This window comes from Carettochelys insculpta, chromosome 24, assembly GCF_033958435.1.
Source record: "Carettochelys insculpta isolate YL-2023 chromosome 24, ASM3395843v1, whole genome shotgun sequence".
NCBI lineage: Eukaryota > Metazoa > Chordata > Testudines > Carettochelyidae > Carettochelys > Carettochelys insculpta.
Genome location: NC_134160.1, coordinates 9,199,368 through 9,215,196, shown reverse-complemented (window position 1 = coordinate 9,215,196; position 15,829 = coordinate 9,199,368). Strand labels below are relative to the sequence as shown.

Sequence of the window (15,829 nt, the reverse complement as noted above, 5' to 3'; positions counted from 1 at the left end):
AGCAAACAGTCCCCATAATGAACATACTGCCAGAACCCTCAGTCACCCAGTAACGCTCTAGAGAGGATTTCTATTCGAGCCACTGGAGTCTGAGAAAAATCGGAGCTTTTATCTCCTGAAATGCTTCCAGACACTTGCCGGACAGAACTAATGAGAGCGTGTACCTCTGCACACAAACCACACTGGCCTTTGAAATATCGAGAGAAGAATATTTCAAAGCAACTGAGTCACACTATTCCAGACACCAGTGCACCAAGACACACGTGGGAAACACCAGGGATTTCCTCCCCCTCCGCTGATGTTTCCAAGCTGCCACAAGACGTGATTACCATTTTAAAGTATGTCTATCTAGTCAACAAATCAGATCCTGGGAGAAGCTAAGCGTTCTCGGTGGCTGTATTAAAAACATCCTGCCACTGCGATTAAGGGTTCTCTGTTTTAGTGATGACAGTGGAGGTTGTTTTATTTTTATTTACAAGGGATTTATTGCAAAATGCGAACCCTCCGGAGGTGTGTAATGTAATGCAGGCACTGCATGACTCTTTGGGGGCTTTTAACAGCCTGCTTCATGCACAGTAATCATAACAGCAGCCTCACCTCAGACTGCAAACTAAGCCATCCCTGGAACTCTTTCAAGGGTAGCTAGACAGATATCCCTGGGAATATGAATTAGCAATAGCACAATTACATTTAGTAATTTCATCCAAAGTTTTTCAAGCATTTTACAAAATACTAATTAAGCCTCATACACAGACTGGAGAAATTCCTTATTTTAACAGGCACAGAAGTTCAGGCAACTTGGCAAAACAAAAAATCCCAAAGTAATTTCAAGTCTGTGACAGAGCCAGGAACAGGGTCTAGCTCTCTGGGATCCCTGTCTCAAGTTACAATGAAACCTGACCGGAGAACATTAACCACATGATAATTTATGCACAGTGTGGAGGAGAGAGATTGTTACTGGGTAACTGGAGCACAGGATAATGGGCTAGAACCCTGGGGCTCCAATTTATACACAGACACAGATTTGTGAGAGAGTTTAGAGGAGTCATTTAATTTCCCTGTGCTCTGATTACCCCCTGTGCATGATGGGGATAGTAAGACAGGTGGAACCTCTCAAATCCAGAACTCTCTCATCCAGCAACACACGTAACCTGGCAGGATTTTTGTTAGTCAACCACATACAATGGGCGGGACCATGTTTCCCCTGGACCCATAAAGTTTGTTTCCAGCCACCAGTCCTGGCTCTCAGTGTTCTGTGCTGTTATTTAGCTGTAATTTACCCCTAAACCTCTTCTAAGAGCCCAGTAAGCAGTGGAAGTGTTGATAATGTGTGAGACAACATTGAACTCCCACAGTCCAGCAAATTCTCTTGTCCAGCACCGGTCAGGTCCCAAAGGTGCCAGACGAGAGAGGTTCAACCTCTACCTGGCTCAAAGAGAGGCAAATCTTGATTAAAACGCTCAATGCATTTTCGTATTGTCAGCCAGGAGATGTTACTCTCTGCGCCGGGGCAGCCTCTAGATCTGCGACACGCAATGCAGCTCTGGATCTCATTTCCAACGACTCTCAGGTCTTTGCTCAGCGGATATCGAAGACAGAGAGATGGCCCCTACCTCTTGTTCGGCACAAAGAGCTTGAACTCTCGAACGTGGGAGGAGTCTTTGGCAAGGATGATGTGGCCCGTGAACTGGCCAGGGGAAAACCAGAAAGGGAAATCAGGGGGTTCGTTCAGCTGGAACTCAGCGTGGATCCTGAAACAGGAAGAGACTCATCAACCTTGGTGCCCTGGCCAAGAGAGAAAGAGCAGGAGAAAGAACGGATCATGCGTGCCAGGAGCTAGTCATGCTGTTTCACGTGCATGTGGGGACACTCAGTGAAGAGTGCTGAAACCTGTGTAGAAATGGTGGGGGACCCCACCAGTGCCAGAATCAGGGGGCAGGGCCGTGACTCCCCACTTTATAACACGGGTGTAGTTTGAGGGGGGCAGCATTTCCCCCACCCCCAGCTGCAAGCCTCAGGCAGAGGGGAAGGGCTGCACTTCATCGCTCCCCATCAGTGCAGCTCTGCCCCACCTGAGGCCTGCAGTTGGGGGGGGCGCAACACTGCTCCCCCAAACTACACCCATGTTAAAAAGTGGGAAGGTCTGGCCTCCTGGCCCTGCCTCGTCTGATGCTGTTGACTTACATTCCATGATACAAGAACCTGAACAGAAGAGACTGGATAAGAACCGTCTGCAAAATGAACCAGTTCAGCGGGAGGCGTTACGCTCTTCCAGGGACACCAACAGGGCAGGCAAAGTGGGCAGTTTCTCCCGGGCCCAGCGACTTAAAAGGGCCTGGGGCACTGGGCTGCTGCTGCAGCAGCAAGAGTGGCCAGAGCTCTGTGCGGCGTGGTCTGGTCCAGGCAGGCTGAGGGCTAGCGGTAGAGGCTGGCCCCCTATCCCTGCCCCTTCTGCAGGGCCAAGAAGCTGAGACTGTTCCCCTTCCCCTCCCCTTACCTTGGGCCCAGCAAAGCCTGTCATCAGCCCTGCTCTCCCCTGGAGACCACTGGTCCATCCAGTGACAAAAAGGGAGGGTCTGTTTTTAGCAGGGGCAGATGGGACTTATTTCGCAATAGTGTCTCACGCCCCATTGGCTCAAACCAAAACAGAAGTGCTGGCTCCATCAATGGAGCTATCAGGGAAATAAGACAATCAAAGCCACTCCCTAAGAGCCACGCCCTTCTCCGCTGCAAACTGGAGCGTTGCCTAGAGAGGTGGTGAAATCTCCATCCCTAGAGGGTTTTAGGTCCTGGCTTGACATAGCCCTGGCTGGGATGACTTAGCTGGGGTTGATCCTGCTTGGGCATGGGGCTGGACTCAATGACCTCAAGGTCCCTTCCAGCTCTGTGATTCTATAAGCTGCTTGGCAGCGCCATCAGTGACAGAGACATGGGGTATACTTGGGGAACAGAATCAGTTAAGCAGCACGCTCACTCGCTACTCCTGGGCCGAGTTCCTGGAGGACAGGGAACTCATGGCCCTGCTGCCAGCTGGGCCTGCCCAGGTTTGCCCCTTCCCATTCCCCAGATCTCACGCTGTCTGATCAAATCCCACGTGCTACTGGCTGCCTAAGACAGGCCCATGACCCCTTGGCTCCACAGCCCATTTCATTGGTTTTGTCCACCACCAAAACAGGCTGTACATAATTAACGGGTCAATTGTGAAAGTCCCAACCCCCTTATTCTATTAGACACCTTGATTCTACTTTGAACGGGGGGGGTGGGGGTGGTGGCAGGAGGGGCGAGGAAGAGTTAGGCCTTTAAAAAGATGCAGCTCAAATTAAAACAGCACCAGTTGCCCCATTTTAACACCCTGCACCCCGCTGTCCCACAGCATCATTTGGGCCGTTCCTACCTGAACATGACCAGGTAGTAGAACTCACTGATTGCCTGGATGCAAGCCACGGCTCCTTGAGGAGCAAAGCGAGTTTTTACAAACGGACGAGGGTGGAACATGCTCAGGAGTTTGTGGATGACAACCTAGGGAAAGTATTAGAGCGGTAGCAAACAAAGGAAATAGAGCGACAACTTTTGATGCAAGCCTCAGTTATGCTAAAATTCTAAACCTGCTACCCTGAACGGCCAGGACGATAGACCGATTAACATGACTAGGATCTGGGTAACAATTACCATCTTCCATTTTTTGCCCCCCTTCTATAAACTATATCCACTGAATGGCAGCATACAGCCATTGTGTTCTAAGTCAGTTTTTCTAGACTTTTTTTTTTTTTTTAAAATAAAATACCCCTTTTTAAAAAAAAAAAATTGTACATACCCCCAGACTTCTCTCATATACCCCTCAGGGTGCACATACCACCAGTTGAGAAACACGGTCCTAAAGTAATCTGAGGTCTTGAAACAACTGCCATTCAACCACTCCAGATGATTGTCCCCTTTCAGGAGTCAGACTGGTTTTGCATCCCACCAAGTTACACCTCACTTAAAAACTACTTACAAAAACATCACAGAAGACGACTACCGAAAACTGGCTGACTTGCTACCATCTTATCAAATCAATGAATTGGAACAGAAATGTTATGCTTTTATTTCAGTGCAAGGCATATGAAGCAATAGACACAAGTCAACATCTGAATTAACTTTTAGATCGTACAGTAACATTCCCATATTTGCGAACTTCAGGTTCATGAATTCAATTATTCGCAAGCCCAGGGCTCCGGGGCAGGGAGTGCCAGCAGCTGCTACCTCGCTGGGACTCTGGTCTGGAGTGCCAGCAGCCTGGCTACAGGCGGGGAGCACTGGCAACTGCATCTTCCCCATGTTCGTGAAATTCAACATTCGTGAGGGTTCGCAACCCTGAATCCTTGTGAATTTTGAGACCCTACTGAACTGGCTTTACTAGTGCTTTTATGGAGTCTGTTGTAAAACTAGGCAACTATTAGATGAGTTGATGTACCCGCTGGAAGACCTCACTGTACCCCCAAGGGTACATGTGCCCCCGGTTGAGAAACACTGTGCTATATGGCCAGTCTTTCCATAGCACAGCAGCTGAGCACTGCAAATGGATTGGATTACATGCTGTGCATCATACTGATCAACAATATCTGTTCAAAACTTTGATGAAGTTTGCAAGTCGAAGTCATCACACACATCACCCACGGGAATGTCCTGAATCCAAGAGTAGAGGCTGACCCTCGCTAATCCAGCACTCTCTCGTCTGGTAACATGTGTAATCTGGCTTGATTTTACTTAACTGGATGACCATTTACAAGGGTGTGGCCAAGTTTCCCATGGTTCAGTAAAGTTTGTTTACAGCCATGAGTCCTGGCTCTTGGTGTTCTGCGCGGTTGTTTAGCTCTCATTTACCCCAAATGACTTTTAAGAGCCCAGTAAAAAGTGGAAGTGTTGGTAATATGCTTGACAATATTGACCTCCCATGGTCCAGCAAATTCTCTAGTCTAGCAACAGTGAGGTCCGGAGGGTGCCAGACAAGAGAGGTTCAGCCTGTACCAAAGGCTACCCAAACGCCGAGGGGGAGGCATACTTACAGGCTGGTTTTATAAACCTCATACAAGAATCAATTCACCAATGGCTGGAGGGCATGAGGGCAGACCATGAACCACCGTTAGGCAAGGCACATTAAGTTTACACAATTATTTTAGAGGGGGAGTGGAGACTCTTACCCAAGTGAGACTAAATGAGGGTTTTTGTTTCTTAAATGTATTGTAGCTGGCCTGGCCCTTGTGGATATCCCCTACTGGTGTAATAAATGTCTTAGATCTTCCGAGATCACGGACAAAGTTCTCAGTTGTCTCTCTCATCTGAATGACACCCCCCACAGGAGCTACCGTACCACTGCGCTGGGACATCGATTTATGGAGAAGTGACAAACTACAGCCTCATCTGCACTAGGGAATTTCCTTGTGGAGACTTCCCACCATTGCTGAATCCCAGGCTGTACTAGACTTTACAGCCAACCCAGGCCAGCATAGGCACTCAGGTGGAAACTAGCCCTGCCCACTCCTCTCTGCCTTTTGTTGCTTCTTCCTCTCTTCTCTGGTGTTGGCTCTACAGCCTCCGCATGTACACTGGGTCCCCGATCACAGTAAGTACATGGTAGTCAGGTGGACTTCTGGCCAGAGGATGTTGCAAAGGCCAGGACTTTAACAGAGCTCAAAAAAGAACTAGATAAATTCGTGGAGGTTGGGTCCATCAATGGCTATTAGCCAAGATGGGTCAGAACAGTGTCCCTGGCCTCTGTTTGTCAGAGGCTGGGAATGGATGACAGCAGAGGGATCACTCGATTACTGGTTCTGTTCACGCCCTTTGGGACATCTGGCACTGGCCACTGTCAGATGACAGGACACTGAGCTAGATGGACCTTTGTCTGACCCAGTGTGGCCATTCTTATGAAAAAAGCACTCTTGCCAGTGTCATGTGTGTCTACACTAAGGCTTTTATTGGTAAAGAAATGTTATAAAAAGCATAGGCCCCTAACCAACATGAACGTTTGCTGGTATGGTTCTCGTGTAGCCCCAGCCTGAGAGGAGCTCAACTCCACTAATATCAGCTACAGGGAGCCCTAATGCAGAAACACACACAGCTGACATGGTGTTGGAAACAGTGGCTGAAACTAGCGAACTGTCTACACTAGGGTTCCCAGCAGGGGCTGCAGAACCTCTTTGATGGGTCTGTACCAATTCACCACCATCACCACTCCCCGTGGCATACATGTTTCTTTGGCAGCCTCCAATGTTCCCTCCCATTTTTTCCATCCATGTGCAGAATGAATTTTGTCATGCACACCAAGGCAAGTACAGATGTACACCGCCAGTAGAAACACATGTTGCTGGCTGTGGGCACTCTACCAATCAACTGGAGGGCACCCGAATCTATCCCAGGTGGCCACCCAAGCACTCAGCTTACAGGGAACCCTGGTGGTCTCCCGCCCAAGCACTGACCAGAGGTGACCGTGCTCAGGCTGTGAGATCTGAAAAGATCCTAGCCCCAGGTGATACTGGTTACACACTGGTCATTAAGATGTGAAAACTGCAACATTAATACAGTGGAAGCACCTATCAGAAGCCATATCCACCCAAGAGAAATCATGGTTCATATTGAGCTCTTACCTCCTTGCCCTTGGGAGCTGGAGGGTAAAATCGGTTGTTGGAAAGGTAGCCGGTGAAGATGTTTAATTCACTTGGGATTATCCACCAGGGATCACCAAGTTCTATCTTATTCTTTGGAGGAAGAAAGGCTTTGAACTGCTTGGCAAACATCACACTCACAGGAGTGGCTGGGGCCGTCCAGTTCCGCAGGCCAGAGAGCGCAAAATGAGAAACCTACAAAGAGAAACACGTCACAACCAGCCCATGGCTTGTAATAACATTGTACAGAGGTCAGATGTTGGGGTGTGAGAAAGTGGAACTCTGTTCAAACTCCACCCCAAGCACAAGCGCCACTCAAAATCCACAATACTTAAAAGTTACAGGCAGGGTTCCCACTAATTCTTTCCATCCATGGGCAGAATAAATTTTATTGTGTGCACCCAAGCATGTGTGGATGTGCACCACAAATAGAATCACATGCTGCCAGCTCTGGGGATGTTTGTGGGTGCTTTACTATTCAGCTAGGTGGCACCTGAATCTCTCCTGGGTGGACACTCAAGTGCTTGGCTTACAGGAAACACCAGCTATGGCTAAAAATAATCAGCAGTAAAATAAACTGCTTATGCACGTATTTGGACAGAAAGCAACATATGCCATGGAAATGGTTACATATAGGGTGCAGACCCTTACACACCAGAGTTAATACCCCATTGAGCAATGGGGATAGTTTATACCTCTCAAAAGGTATCATTTCAAATGGTTTTGCAGATGCCAGTAGACAATGCTGCACCAGGTCACCTGTGGAGGGTTGCCTTCACATTCACAAGCACTGGAAGTAAATCTGAATTTTACAAAAAATTGTGTCAGTGCCACATAAACTGGTGATGCCACCAGCAAAAATGCCACAACAGTGCATACTGGCCCAGCCTGACCTCTGCTCACAGAAGGAAGGATGGAAAAAATAAGCACCATATGTTCACGCCTAGGCTTTCCTGGGATTGTGGGTATTCTATGCATGCATATCATGTATGCCACTTACTCCCAGGAAACCATCTTTGCTCTTTGTCATTGTTTCAAGGAGCAGGGGCTGGAATTTAGCAACAATTGATAGCGTCTCCCCGCTGGGATCCAGCGTCTCTTCCTCTTCAAATTCAAAGACAGGAGTGACACCTAGACGGAACAACAGTTTAACACCAGAGGGAAAGGATCATACAATTATAACAGTCTAACATGCAGGCTCTTGGAACCTCTCAGCTATGACTATGCTGGAAGTTACAGCCCTTAGCGATCGAACTGAGAGTCATCTACTTCAAGAGTACAAGTCCCTCGTACTTGAATTAAAGGAGACTCTCCCCTTAATTGAGAGCCATATAAGGCATATGACACACAGTTGAACTGTTTCGTTGCATCCACCAGAGGGCAGATAAATACATTAGCCACTTCATTACATTATGAGAAGTATTCTGGATTCCAATTCAGTTCCTCCGGCATGTTATGTGGATATCACAGGGTTTCATGCAGAAAGGCAGAGCTGAGAAACATTTGCCAGATGTTAAATACTGCATGAGAGAGCCAGAAGACAAGCAAATGAAATAGCTCTGGCCTAGCCAGTGCTGAGCTGTATCCATAGCATTCAAACCTTCCAGATCCCCTTTAAGCCCTGGACAAAGTGACTTATGTACTCTACTAGTCCAACCCTGGATGCTCCAGCCTTGTAAAACACGCATGTTCTGAAAGTGGTGGCTGGTGCGTAAGCCCTTCCAAAGACACTCAAAGCTTTGCAGCCCCTCCCTGTGCAAATCAGCCCTAGGCCAGCACAAAAACCAATAATTAGTCATCGTGCACGTGCAGGGCTCAGATCTTCGGTTTTCCTTTCCTTTCCTGCACAACTGACCGTCCAAGGTAAATGACCTACCTGTTAATTTCTCTGCTATTGGCTTGAACTCCTCAGGGCTGATGTAGAGATCGTGGTCGGTGTCCAGAGAGGCGAAGAGAAAAAGTCCCTCATTCCCCAGAGATTTCAAGGCTGTCTCCTGGTTTGAGGAGAAAGAGGCAGGTAGGGCTTAATTTGGACAGTTCTACTAGTTTATCCAGCTCCCTCTCCCCCCCAGCTCTTGTTTTGCTCCCTTTACAACTGCAAACAAAGCCATCAAATAACAAGAACAACATGGCTTGGCAGGACTCTGCACTATCGACAACAGCAACAGGGTGCAGGAAGACTTCTATGAATGCATTAAAACTAGCTCTGGCTGAACAACAAATCATTTGTTCTGCTTTGTCTTCTCTCTTAGCGAGGTTGTGTCCAAGAAATTTGTCATTTTCAGCAGAGAATAATTCTGGGCCTGCACGAATGTTGCCGTCTGCTGCTATTCGCAGGGGCTCTGCGCTGCTCTACGAGCATTCACCACTGGGCATTGGTACAAGTTGGACCTTTCTAGTCCAGCAGCCTTGGGACCTGAACAGTGCCGAGCCACAGAATTTGCTAGACCATGAGAGGTCAATACTGTCCAGCACGTTACCGACACTTCTCCTGCTTATTGCATTCTTAGAAGACATTTGGGGTAAATGACAGCACAGAACACTGAGAGCCAAGACTGGTGGCTGGAAACAACCTTTATGGGGCTTTGGGAAAATTGGCCACACCCGTGGTAAGTGGTCATCCAGCTAACCAAAATCCCGCCAGATTACAGGTGTTGCTGAACCAGAGAGTGCCGGACTAGAGAGGTTCAACCCCAACCATGTCCTGGCAAGGTGACTTACTTAACTGGCCAAGGACACGCGAACGAAGATAGTCAACTACAGACCATTCAAACTACACCGACGGCTGGTTGAGGACTGGTTTGAAAGATTCACTTTTCAAAAGCCAGAGGCAAAGCTACTTGGGCCCTTGCACATCTAAAGGAAGCGAACTCTGCTGGACCATCATTCACATTCCAACCAATACCCACAGCCAGCGCTAACCACATAGACCAGCTCTAGCCAGACCCACAGTCACATCCTACACCACACAACAGACTGGGATCGAGCAGAAACTTCCAGCTCACTGCTCCTGGCGGGCAGAGCTGAGTACTGATCCTTCCACTGATCCAGGGCTCACCAGGTGTATTCCTGCACTGGCATCAATACTGTTAAACATTGGGAGTGGGTCATGACAGCCACTCTGGGCCTCAGTTTGCCTCACCAAACTCCATAGCTTTCAGACCTCACAGGGGCAGCTTGCAGGGCCCGATTCAGTTTGGCCTGAAAGGTAAGGGAGCGCCTCAGAGAGAAGGTGCTACAGAAGTGCAATTTGCCATTGGAGCAGACCCAGGCGGTTCTGTTCTGCAGCATTCGCAGCCCAGGAAAGACACTACATGCAGCCGGAGGCAGACAGCGGCTCTGCTGAGTGAGGGGAAAATGAGACAGACAGAAGGGAAGGAGGGATGGGGCAGTCAGGCCAATCATATTCCTCACTGCCAGTCTGTTGCGGATCCACAGTCACCCATCGTGCAAAGGGACGTAAGCCCCACCCCACCCCCATGGCAAAGCCGAGAGCAGTAAGTGCCCCTCATTCTGTTGCTGAGCTTTGCATGTTCTCAGATGGCTGCAGGACCACTAACAACCCCACATCACCCAAACCAATTTAGGTTCCATCTGCTGCCTGTAACACCAGTTAACGCAGCCTGGCAGGCTCAGCTCCTGTCACTTGCAGCTCGAGAAGCAGGTGGTGGCACCTCCTGCGCCAAGGCAGATAGAGAACAATCAAAGGCTGCAGAGAAGCTTTTGGAAGGTCTGTTGGAAGCAAGGCAAGAACCTGACACCTGAAAAAAGAGGGTGGTCGAGAGCTATGCTCTAGAAGGGGAATGAGACAGATATTTACTTCAAGCAACAGATCCAGTTCCTATGACACGCCCGGCGGCTTTGGACCGTACCTGTGATGTGGGTGTACAATGCTGCACTCGCCTACCTATGGCGCAACCTGAAAATGTTTACAATGATTCTGCCATACCAGCGCTGCGGGAATGGGAAGGGCCCAGGTGTTAAGTCACTCCCCTAACCCAAAGGCATACAGCCCTCATAATGCCCATTCCACTGCTCTGTGATTCATCTCTGAAAATGCACTGGGCTTTTCATCTGCTCCCCAGAGGGGACGTAGGCCAGAAGAGTTCAGACAAGTACGCAGCAGTCTATGGGGACTTCCCTCTACTGACCACGCTACCCAGAGCTCATGCAGAGATAGACACAGAGGTGTATTGCCTTGCTTTTTCCCCAGTTGCCTGCAATCACCTACCTCAGGGGTCCACAAATTGCGGGTGGGTTCCCTTGGGGGTGGGGGGGGTGAAATTTCCTAAGGTGGAGGGGTGCAGCATGCCTGGCTGCTGGGGCTCAGGCTCATCCATCTCATTAAAAATGGTGAAATCTGTTACTGTTTTTGCATCTGTGTCTTCACATTTATACAGTGCTTTTTTTTTGTAAAAAAGAAGGCGCCGGTACTCAGCTGGGTGCCCACAGGTTGAGGCTGCTGGGGAAAAAAAGCACTGCATTTATCTACCAATTAACAATGTTTTTACATTCTACAGACTTGTCTTACATGGGCCAAAAGGTGGGTTTTTTCATATGACTATAACCGACATTTCCATTGGTTTGGACTGCATTAGACAGAGTGGGGGACCCTGCCAATAGCAGGGGTGAAAAGTGAGGCCCAGCATATAAAGCTTGCTCATCTCGGATCTGACAGCCCCTCTCCATGCTCTGGTCCTCTCTCTTATTTATGTATTTTGCACTTAGCAGGCCAAGAATTCCGCTGATGTGACCCAAATTCCAAGAGGGACAGCTGAGCCTTGCAGTGGGTTAGGCCCTGGCTTCCAACACTGCCTTCAGCAGGAAACAGAGACTCTCAGACTTCAGAAACGTCTATCTTTGGCCTTCTCCTCCTCCCTCAGCCAGGAAAGGCGCCAGTCCCCACCCTTGCATATGGGTGAAACTCTGCCCCGGACAGCATCAAGGACATAAGTCACGCTGCAGAGAACTTAGTGCAGATGTCTGATGTTATGCTCATTGGTGCTGCTAGACTCCAGAATGAATTACCCTAGAGATCAGCACCAATTCGCAGGCTCAGATGAGTATCTCAGACTTCTTGCAAAGGAGAGAGGGATGCTTCCAAGCAGCTGACATAGGGCAGCAGGATATCTTCTTAGAAGAATCAAGCACTAGTTCCTAGAACTGCATCTAAGCAGAATGCAATAAGTACACACAAAATTGCTCTTAGTCATTTGTGTCTGGTACACGTTATCAGGACTCGGACCAGTCAACCCTCAACTCCAACAATCACTTCCCCTCTGCAAGGCCAGTTAACCCAGCAGCTCATCTAGCACAGCTAGTGAATAAGACTGATAGGTGGTTTTCCAGGCAATGCTTCATCGGTTCCACGCACAGCCAGAACAAGGTGCTCAACAGACACCCAGCTCAGGGCTGTTCAGCACCATCACCTCCAAATGGACTTACTGAAAGAGACACTCCAATGCTTCTGTCCTCTTGGAGATAACAATCCAGAACAAAGAAGTGAGAGATGGTGAAAAAAGCCAAAGGGAAAGAGAAATTGCCATTATGCCTTTTTATAGCACATGTTAAAGCCAGGCCCCCACCCCCACCCCAAAAGCATTTAATAATTTTATTTTGTACCTTGCAATAATAATATTTTGCTGAAGGGGCAAAGAACAGAGCTGTCTCAGCCCTCAGATGTAATGTTAGGAGGGAGCAGAATCTTCACAATTTTTTTTTCCTCCCAAGTGTCAGACATTTGAGTGAGAAAGAAGCTCACAGAGAAAAAAGATGAAACAAAATTTTAAAAAGTCTGAATCGAAAAACTCTGAGCTGTTCAGATTTCAATCTCTTGTGGTGCCCAGTCTAACCTGTTTGCCTCTCATCCTCTGAATCCTTCAGCAAGAGCAGAGTAGATAGGACCTGATCCTTCTTTTGTAAAGATAACCAGAAAAGAGTTGCAAAAACTGAAATCTCACTTCCTCTGTTTCTCCTACAAATGACTTGCATCCTTTTTGCTTCTTTGTGATGCATAAGGGAGGCTAAAAAGGATTTTTAAAAGTTCACCATGTGCTGTTTTATCATTGAAATAAATGGTCTTCACTGGAGGTTCTTCTACACATAGGAAAGTATTTGAAGTATTCCGGCCTTAAACAAGAAGTCCACGGAAATAGACTCCTTTACCATGACAACCTTTCTCCAGGGATCATTTTAGGCATTTGAATGACATAGTTACTAAAACAAAATCAAATAAAAGTTGTAATCAAGCTGATTTTTAAAAACCTCTTTCTTTCTCTATTGCATAAGTTGCACTCCTGCAATGTCATTTCACAAGTTCTACGGTAGCCATGGAGTTTCAGACCAGGCAAGGTCTGAATTTATAGTGTAAAAATGTTTAAAAACATTCCGATCTTCTTTATCTAGAACAAGGCACCAAGAGGACCCAAAAAACTAATTTTTCCTTTATTGGTTACTTTAAAGTTAGCTGAAAAGACTTTTACCCAACAGGAGCCGAAGCCAGGCAATGTAAACACGTGTGCCCTTACTTCTCTTCCAGTGGTTTCCAGCATTAATGCCCACATCTAAGGCCTGGCCTGTACAGTAGACACCTGACTTACATGGAGGTTGCATTTTTGCACAACCCCACCTAAGTCAAATTTCACGTAAACTGGGGAGCTAGAGACTGACTGGCACAGCAGTGCTGGTCAGTTTCGCTGCTCCTGTCAGTGGCAGGCAGCAGAGAGCCTGGCTCTGGGCTGCCCACCACGCACAGGAGAGGGGAGACTGAGTGGCGGGCAGCCTGGAGCCAGACGCCTGCTCCCCGCCACTCAGAGTTGCATTAACCTGAGATACGCGCATCTCAGGGTGCTACTGCACTAGGGAACAATGTCGATCCCAGATACACAATTCTAGCTGCATATCTGAATCGACTTTCTGCTCTAGTACATAGGTGGGCTGGTCGGGCTTGCGCCAACATCCCTTACTCCAAGTGACAGTGTGGAGTACCAGGGTCAACAGTAGAGCCCAGAGAAATCGATTTTGCCCTGTCTTCACAGAAGAAGCAGAACTCTGAGCTCAGGGGCTGACAAGTACAACAGCAACTGATTTCAACTATGAGGTTTTAAACTTGGAATATACATGAAGACATATCTACAGCTGCACACATAAATCCTAGTATTTATTTTTGAGCTTAGGGCCTGGTCAGCATTCCTTCTAATTTTTCCCACCCCGGAAAAGAATGAATTGTGTTATGTGAACCAGTTACAATTAGATGGGAGCAGCCCCCTAGCCCCACCTGCCTGCTGTGGGAGGAGGGCTGCTCCAGTGTCTCAGTGCTGCGGTGGTCGGGGGCATTCCAGCTGGGTTGGAACAGCCCCAGGTTCCCAGTGTGCCACAGGGGAGAAGGCCACTCCAAGCTGGGGCACTCAACCAATTAAATGGGATTTTACATCCCTACCCCAAGTACCATTGCTTTGTCAACCTGATGCCTGGGGCAGATGCAACTTTCCATCAACCAAACTACCGTCCCTTGGGGAGGTAAAGTCATGTGGTGATGGAAAGACTTCTTCTGTCCCTACAGTGGGTGTCTACCTATGGGCTTCTGCGCCATAGCTATGCCACTGTAGACACAGCTTTTAGACAATAAGGGGTCTTTGGGGCAGGCACTTTGTTTTTCCGTTGTTTGTACAGCACCTAACACCTGGGGTCTTGGGCACAACTGAAGCTCAAACTACAGTAATATGCACTACTAACAACATACAGGATTTGACCTGAATTATTGTAACCCACAGCCAGGAGACTCCATTTCTCTCCTCACCACAAATCCCCATTGACTGCTCAACTAGGGGGCCGCGTGACGAACCTGTCTTGGTTTTATGAGTTTTTTTTTTCCTTCCACGGATAAGCCATGTTGGGACTTGGAGCACCAATTAGACCTGGATGGGGCAGGGTCACCTTGCAGGTTCTCAGAGAAGTGAAATCTCAGGCTAAATAACAAGACTCTCCAGCAAGAGGGGGATCTAACTATGGTGCTCTGATACGTTCATATAAAAATACAGGGTTAGAGGCAAAGTGGAACTTAGGAAATAAGCCAACAGAGGATGCGTCCTAGGAACACCCAGGTCACTCCATGGGAATAGCTCCCCTGGCAGCACCCCAGAGCTCCCTTCCACCCCCAGCCTGCCTCATGCCCGCACCCCACACGCCCCTCCAGCCCCACCGAAAAACCCACTCCCCAAACTTCAACGCACTCAGCATCCCCCCTCCCTCCTCTGCAGCCCCCCGACCCCTCTCTAACCCTTCCCCTGCGGCCCCTCCGCTCCGCACCCCGGGCCCTTCCGCAGGGGCCCCTGAATTCACCCCCCGGCCCGCTACCTGCCGCCGGGCCGCCTCGGCGTCCCGATAGTATTTCACCGCGGCCAGCGCGGCCAGCAGGGCCAGGCCCAGCCCCAGCCTGGGCAGCCGCGGCGAGGGGGCTCCCGGCGGCGGGGCCCCGGCCATCCCCGCCGCTCTGCCGGGCCGGGCCGCTCCCAGCAGCCACCACCGCCCGGCTCCCCGCTCCGCCATCAGCGCCGGGCGGCCCGTCGCGTCCGGCGGGCTGGGGGCGGCGTTAAAGGGGCAGCGCCGCCGCCTGGGCTGGGGCCTCCGCGGGGGAGCCGGGGGGCAGCGGCCCCGGAGCAGGGCTGCAGCCCCCGAAGGGCCGCGGGGTGCAGGGGCGGGGTCCGCAGGCGCCGCGGTAACGCGCCCGGGGCGGCGCTGGGCCCGGGTCCGTGCCCCGTGAGCACGCACGGGGCCCCCCGGCGCACAGCTGAGCGGGGCCGGCCAGGGCGCTCGTCCCCGTTCCCCGCACGGCCCCGGGGCGCACGGAGCGAGGCCCGCCGCTGAGTGGGGCGGGGGGAGGGAAGCCAGTCGCTGGAAGGGCCCATTGTTTGGGCGCTTGATGCAAACCAGCCTGAGACCCGCCCAGGGCCGCTCTAACCTCTGCGCGGCGCCCCCCTGTACCAGGGCCCGGCCAGCCCCACACGCTCCCTCCCGAGCTCTTCTCCTTGCTGCAGCTCGGGGGCTGTTTCTGCAGCCGGCGTGGCCCGCCGGGGTTGGAGGTCTCCTCCCAGGACGCAGCCTTTAGTGAAGGATTTCTCTTTAAAGCCTGGGGACGGCCGGCCAGTCCTGGCCTCTTGGGTAACCCTGTCCCCAGGCCCCTCCGG

At 50.0% G+C, this 15,829-nt stretch overlaps 1 protein-coding gene across 1 annotated transcript in view; it reads right to left on the bottom strand.

Moving 5' to 3' along the window:
- Positions 1-15,530, bottom strand: part of SELENON (selenoprotein N) — a 31,292-nt gene extending 15,762 nt beyond the window's left edge. The window contains exons 1-6 of the mRNA XM_074976153.1: positions 15,000-15,530; positions 8,521-8,638; positions 7,645-7,775; positions 6,627-6,839; positions 3,395-3,519; positions 1,614-1,751 (exon numbers count right to left, since the gene is read on the bottom strand). Of these exons, the coding sequence (XP_074832254.1) occupies positions 1,614-1,751; positions 3,395-3,519; positions 6,627-6,839; positions 7,645-7,775; positions 8,521-8,638; positions 15,000-15,191 (917 nt within the window). The 5' untranslated portion in view covers positions 15,192-15,530. The remainder of the gene's footprint in view (positions 1-1,613; positions 1,752-3,394; positions 3,520-6,626; positions 6,840-7,644; positions 7,776-8,520; positions 8,639-14,999) is intronic.
- Positions 15,531-15,829: the final 299 nt, after the last annotated feature.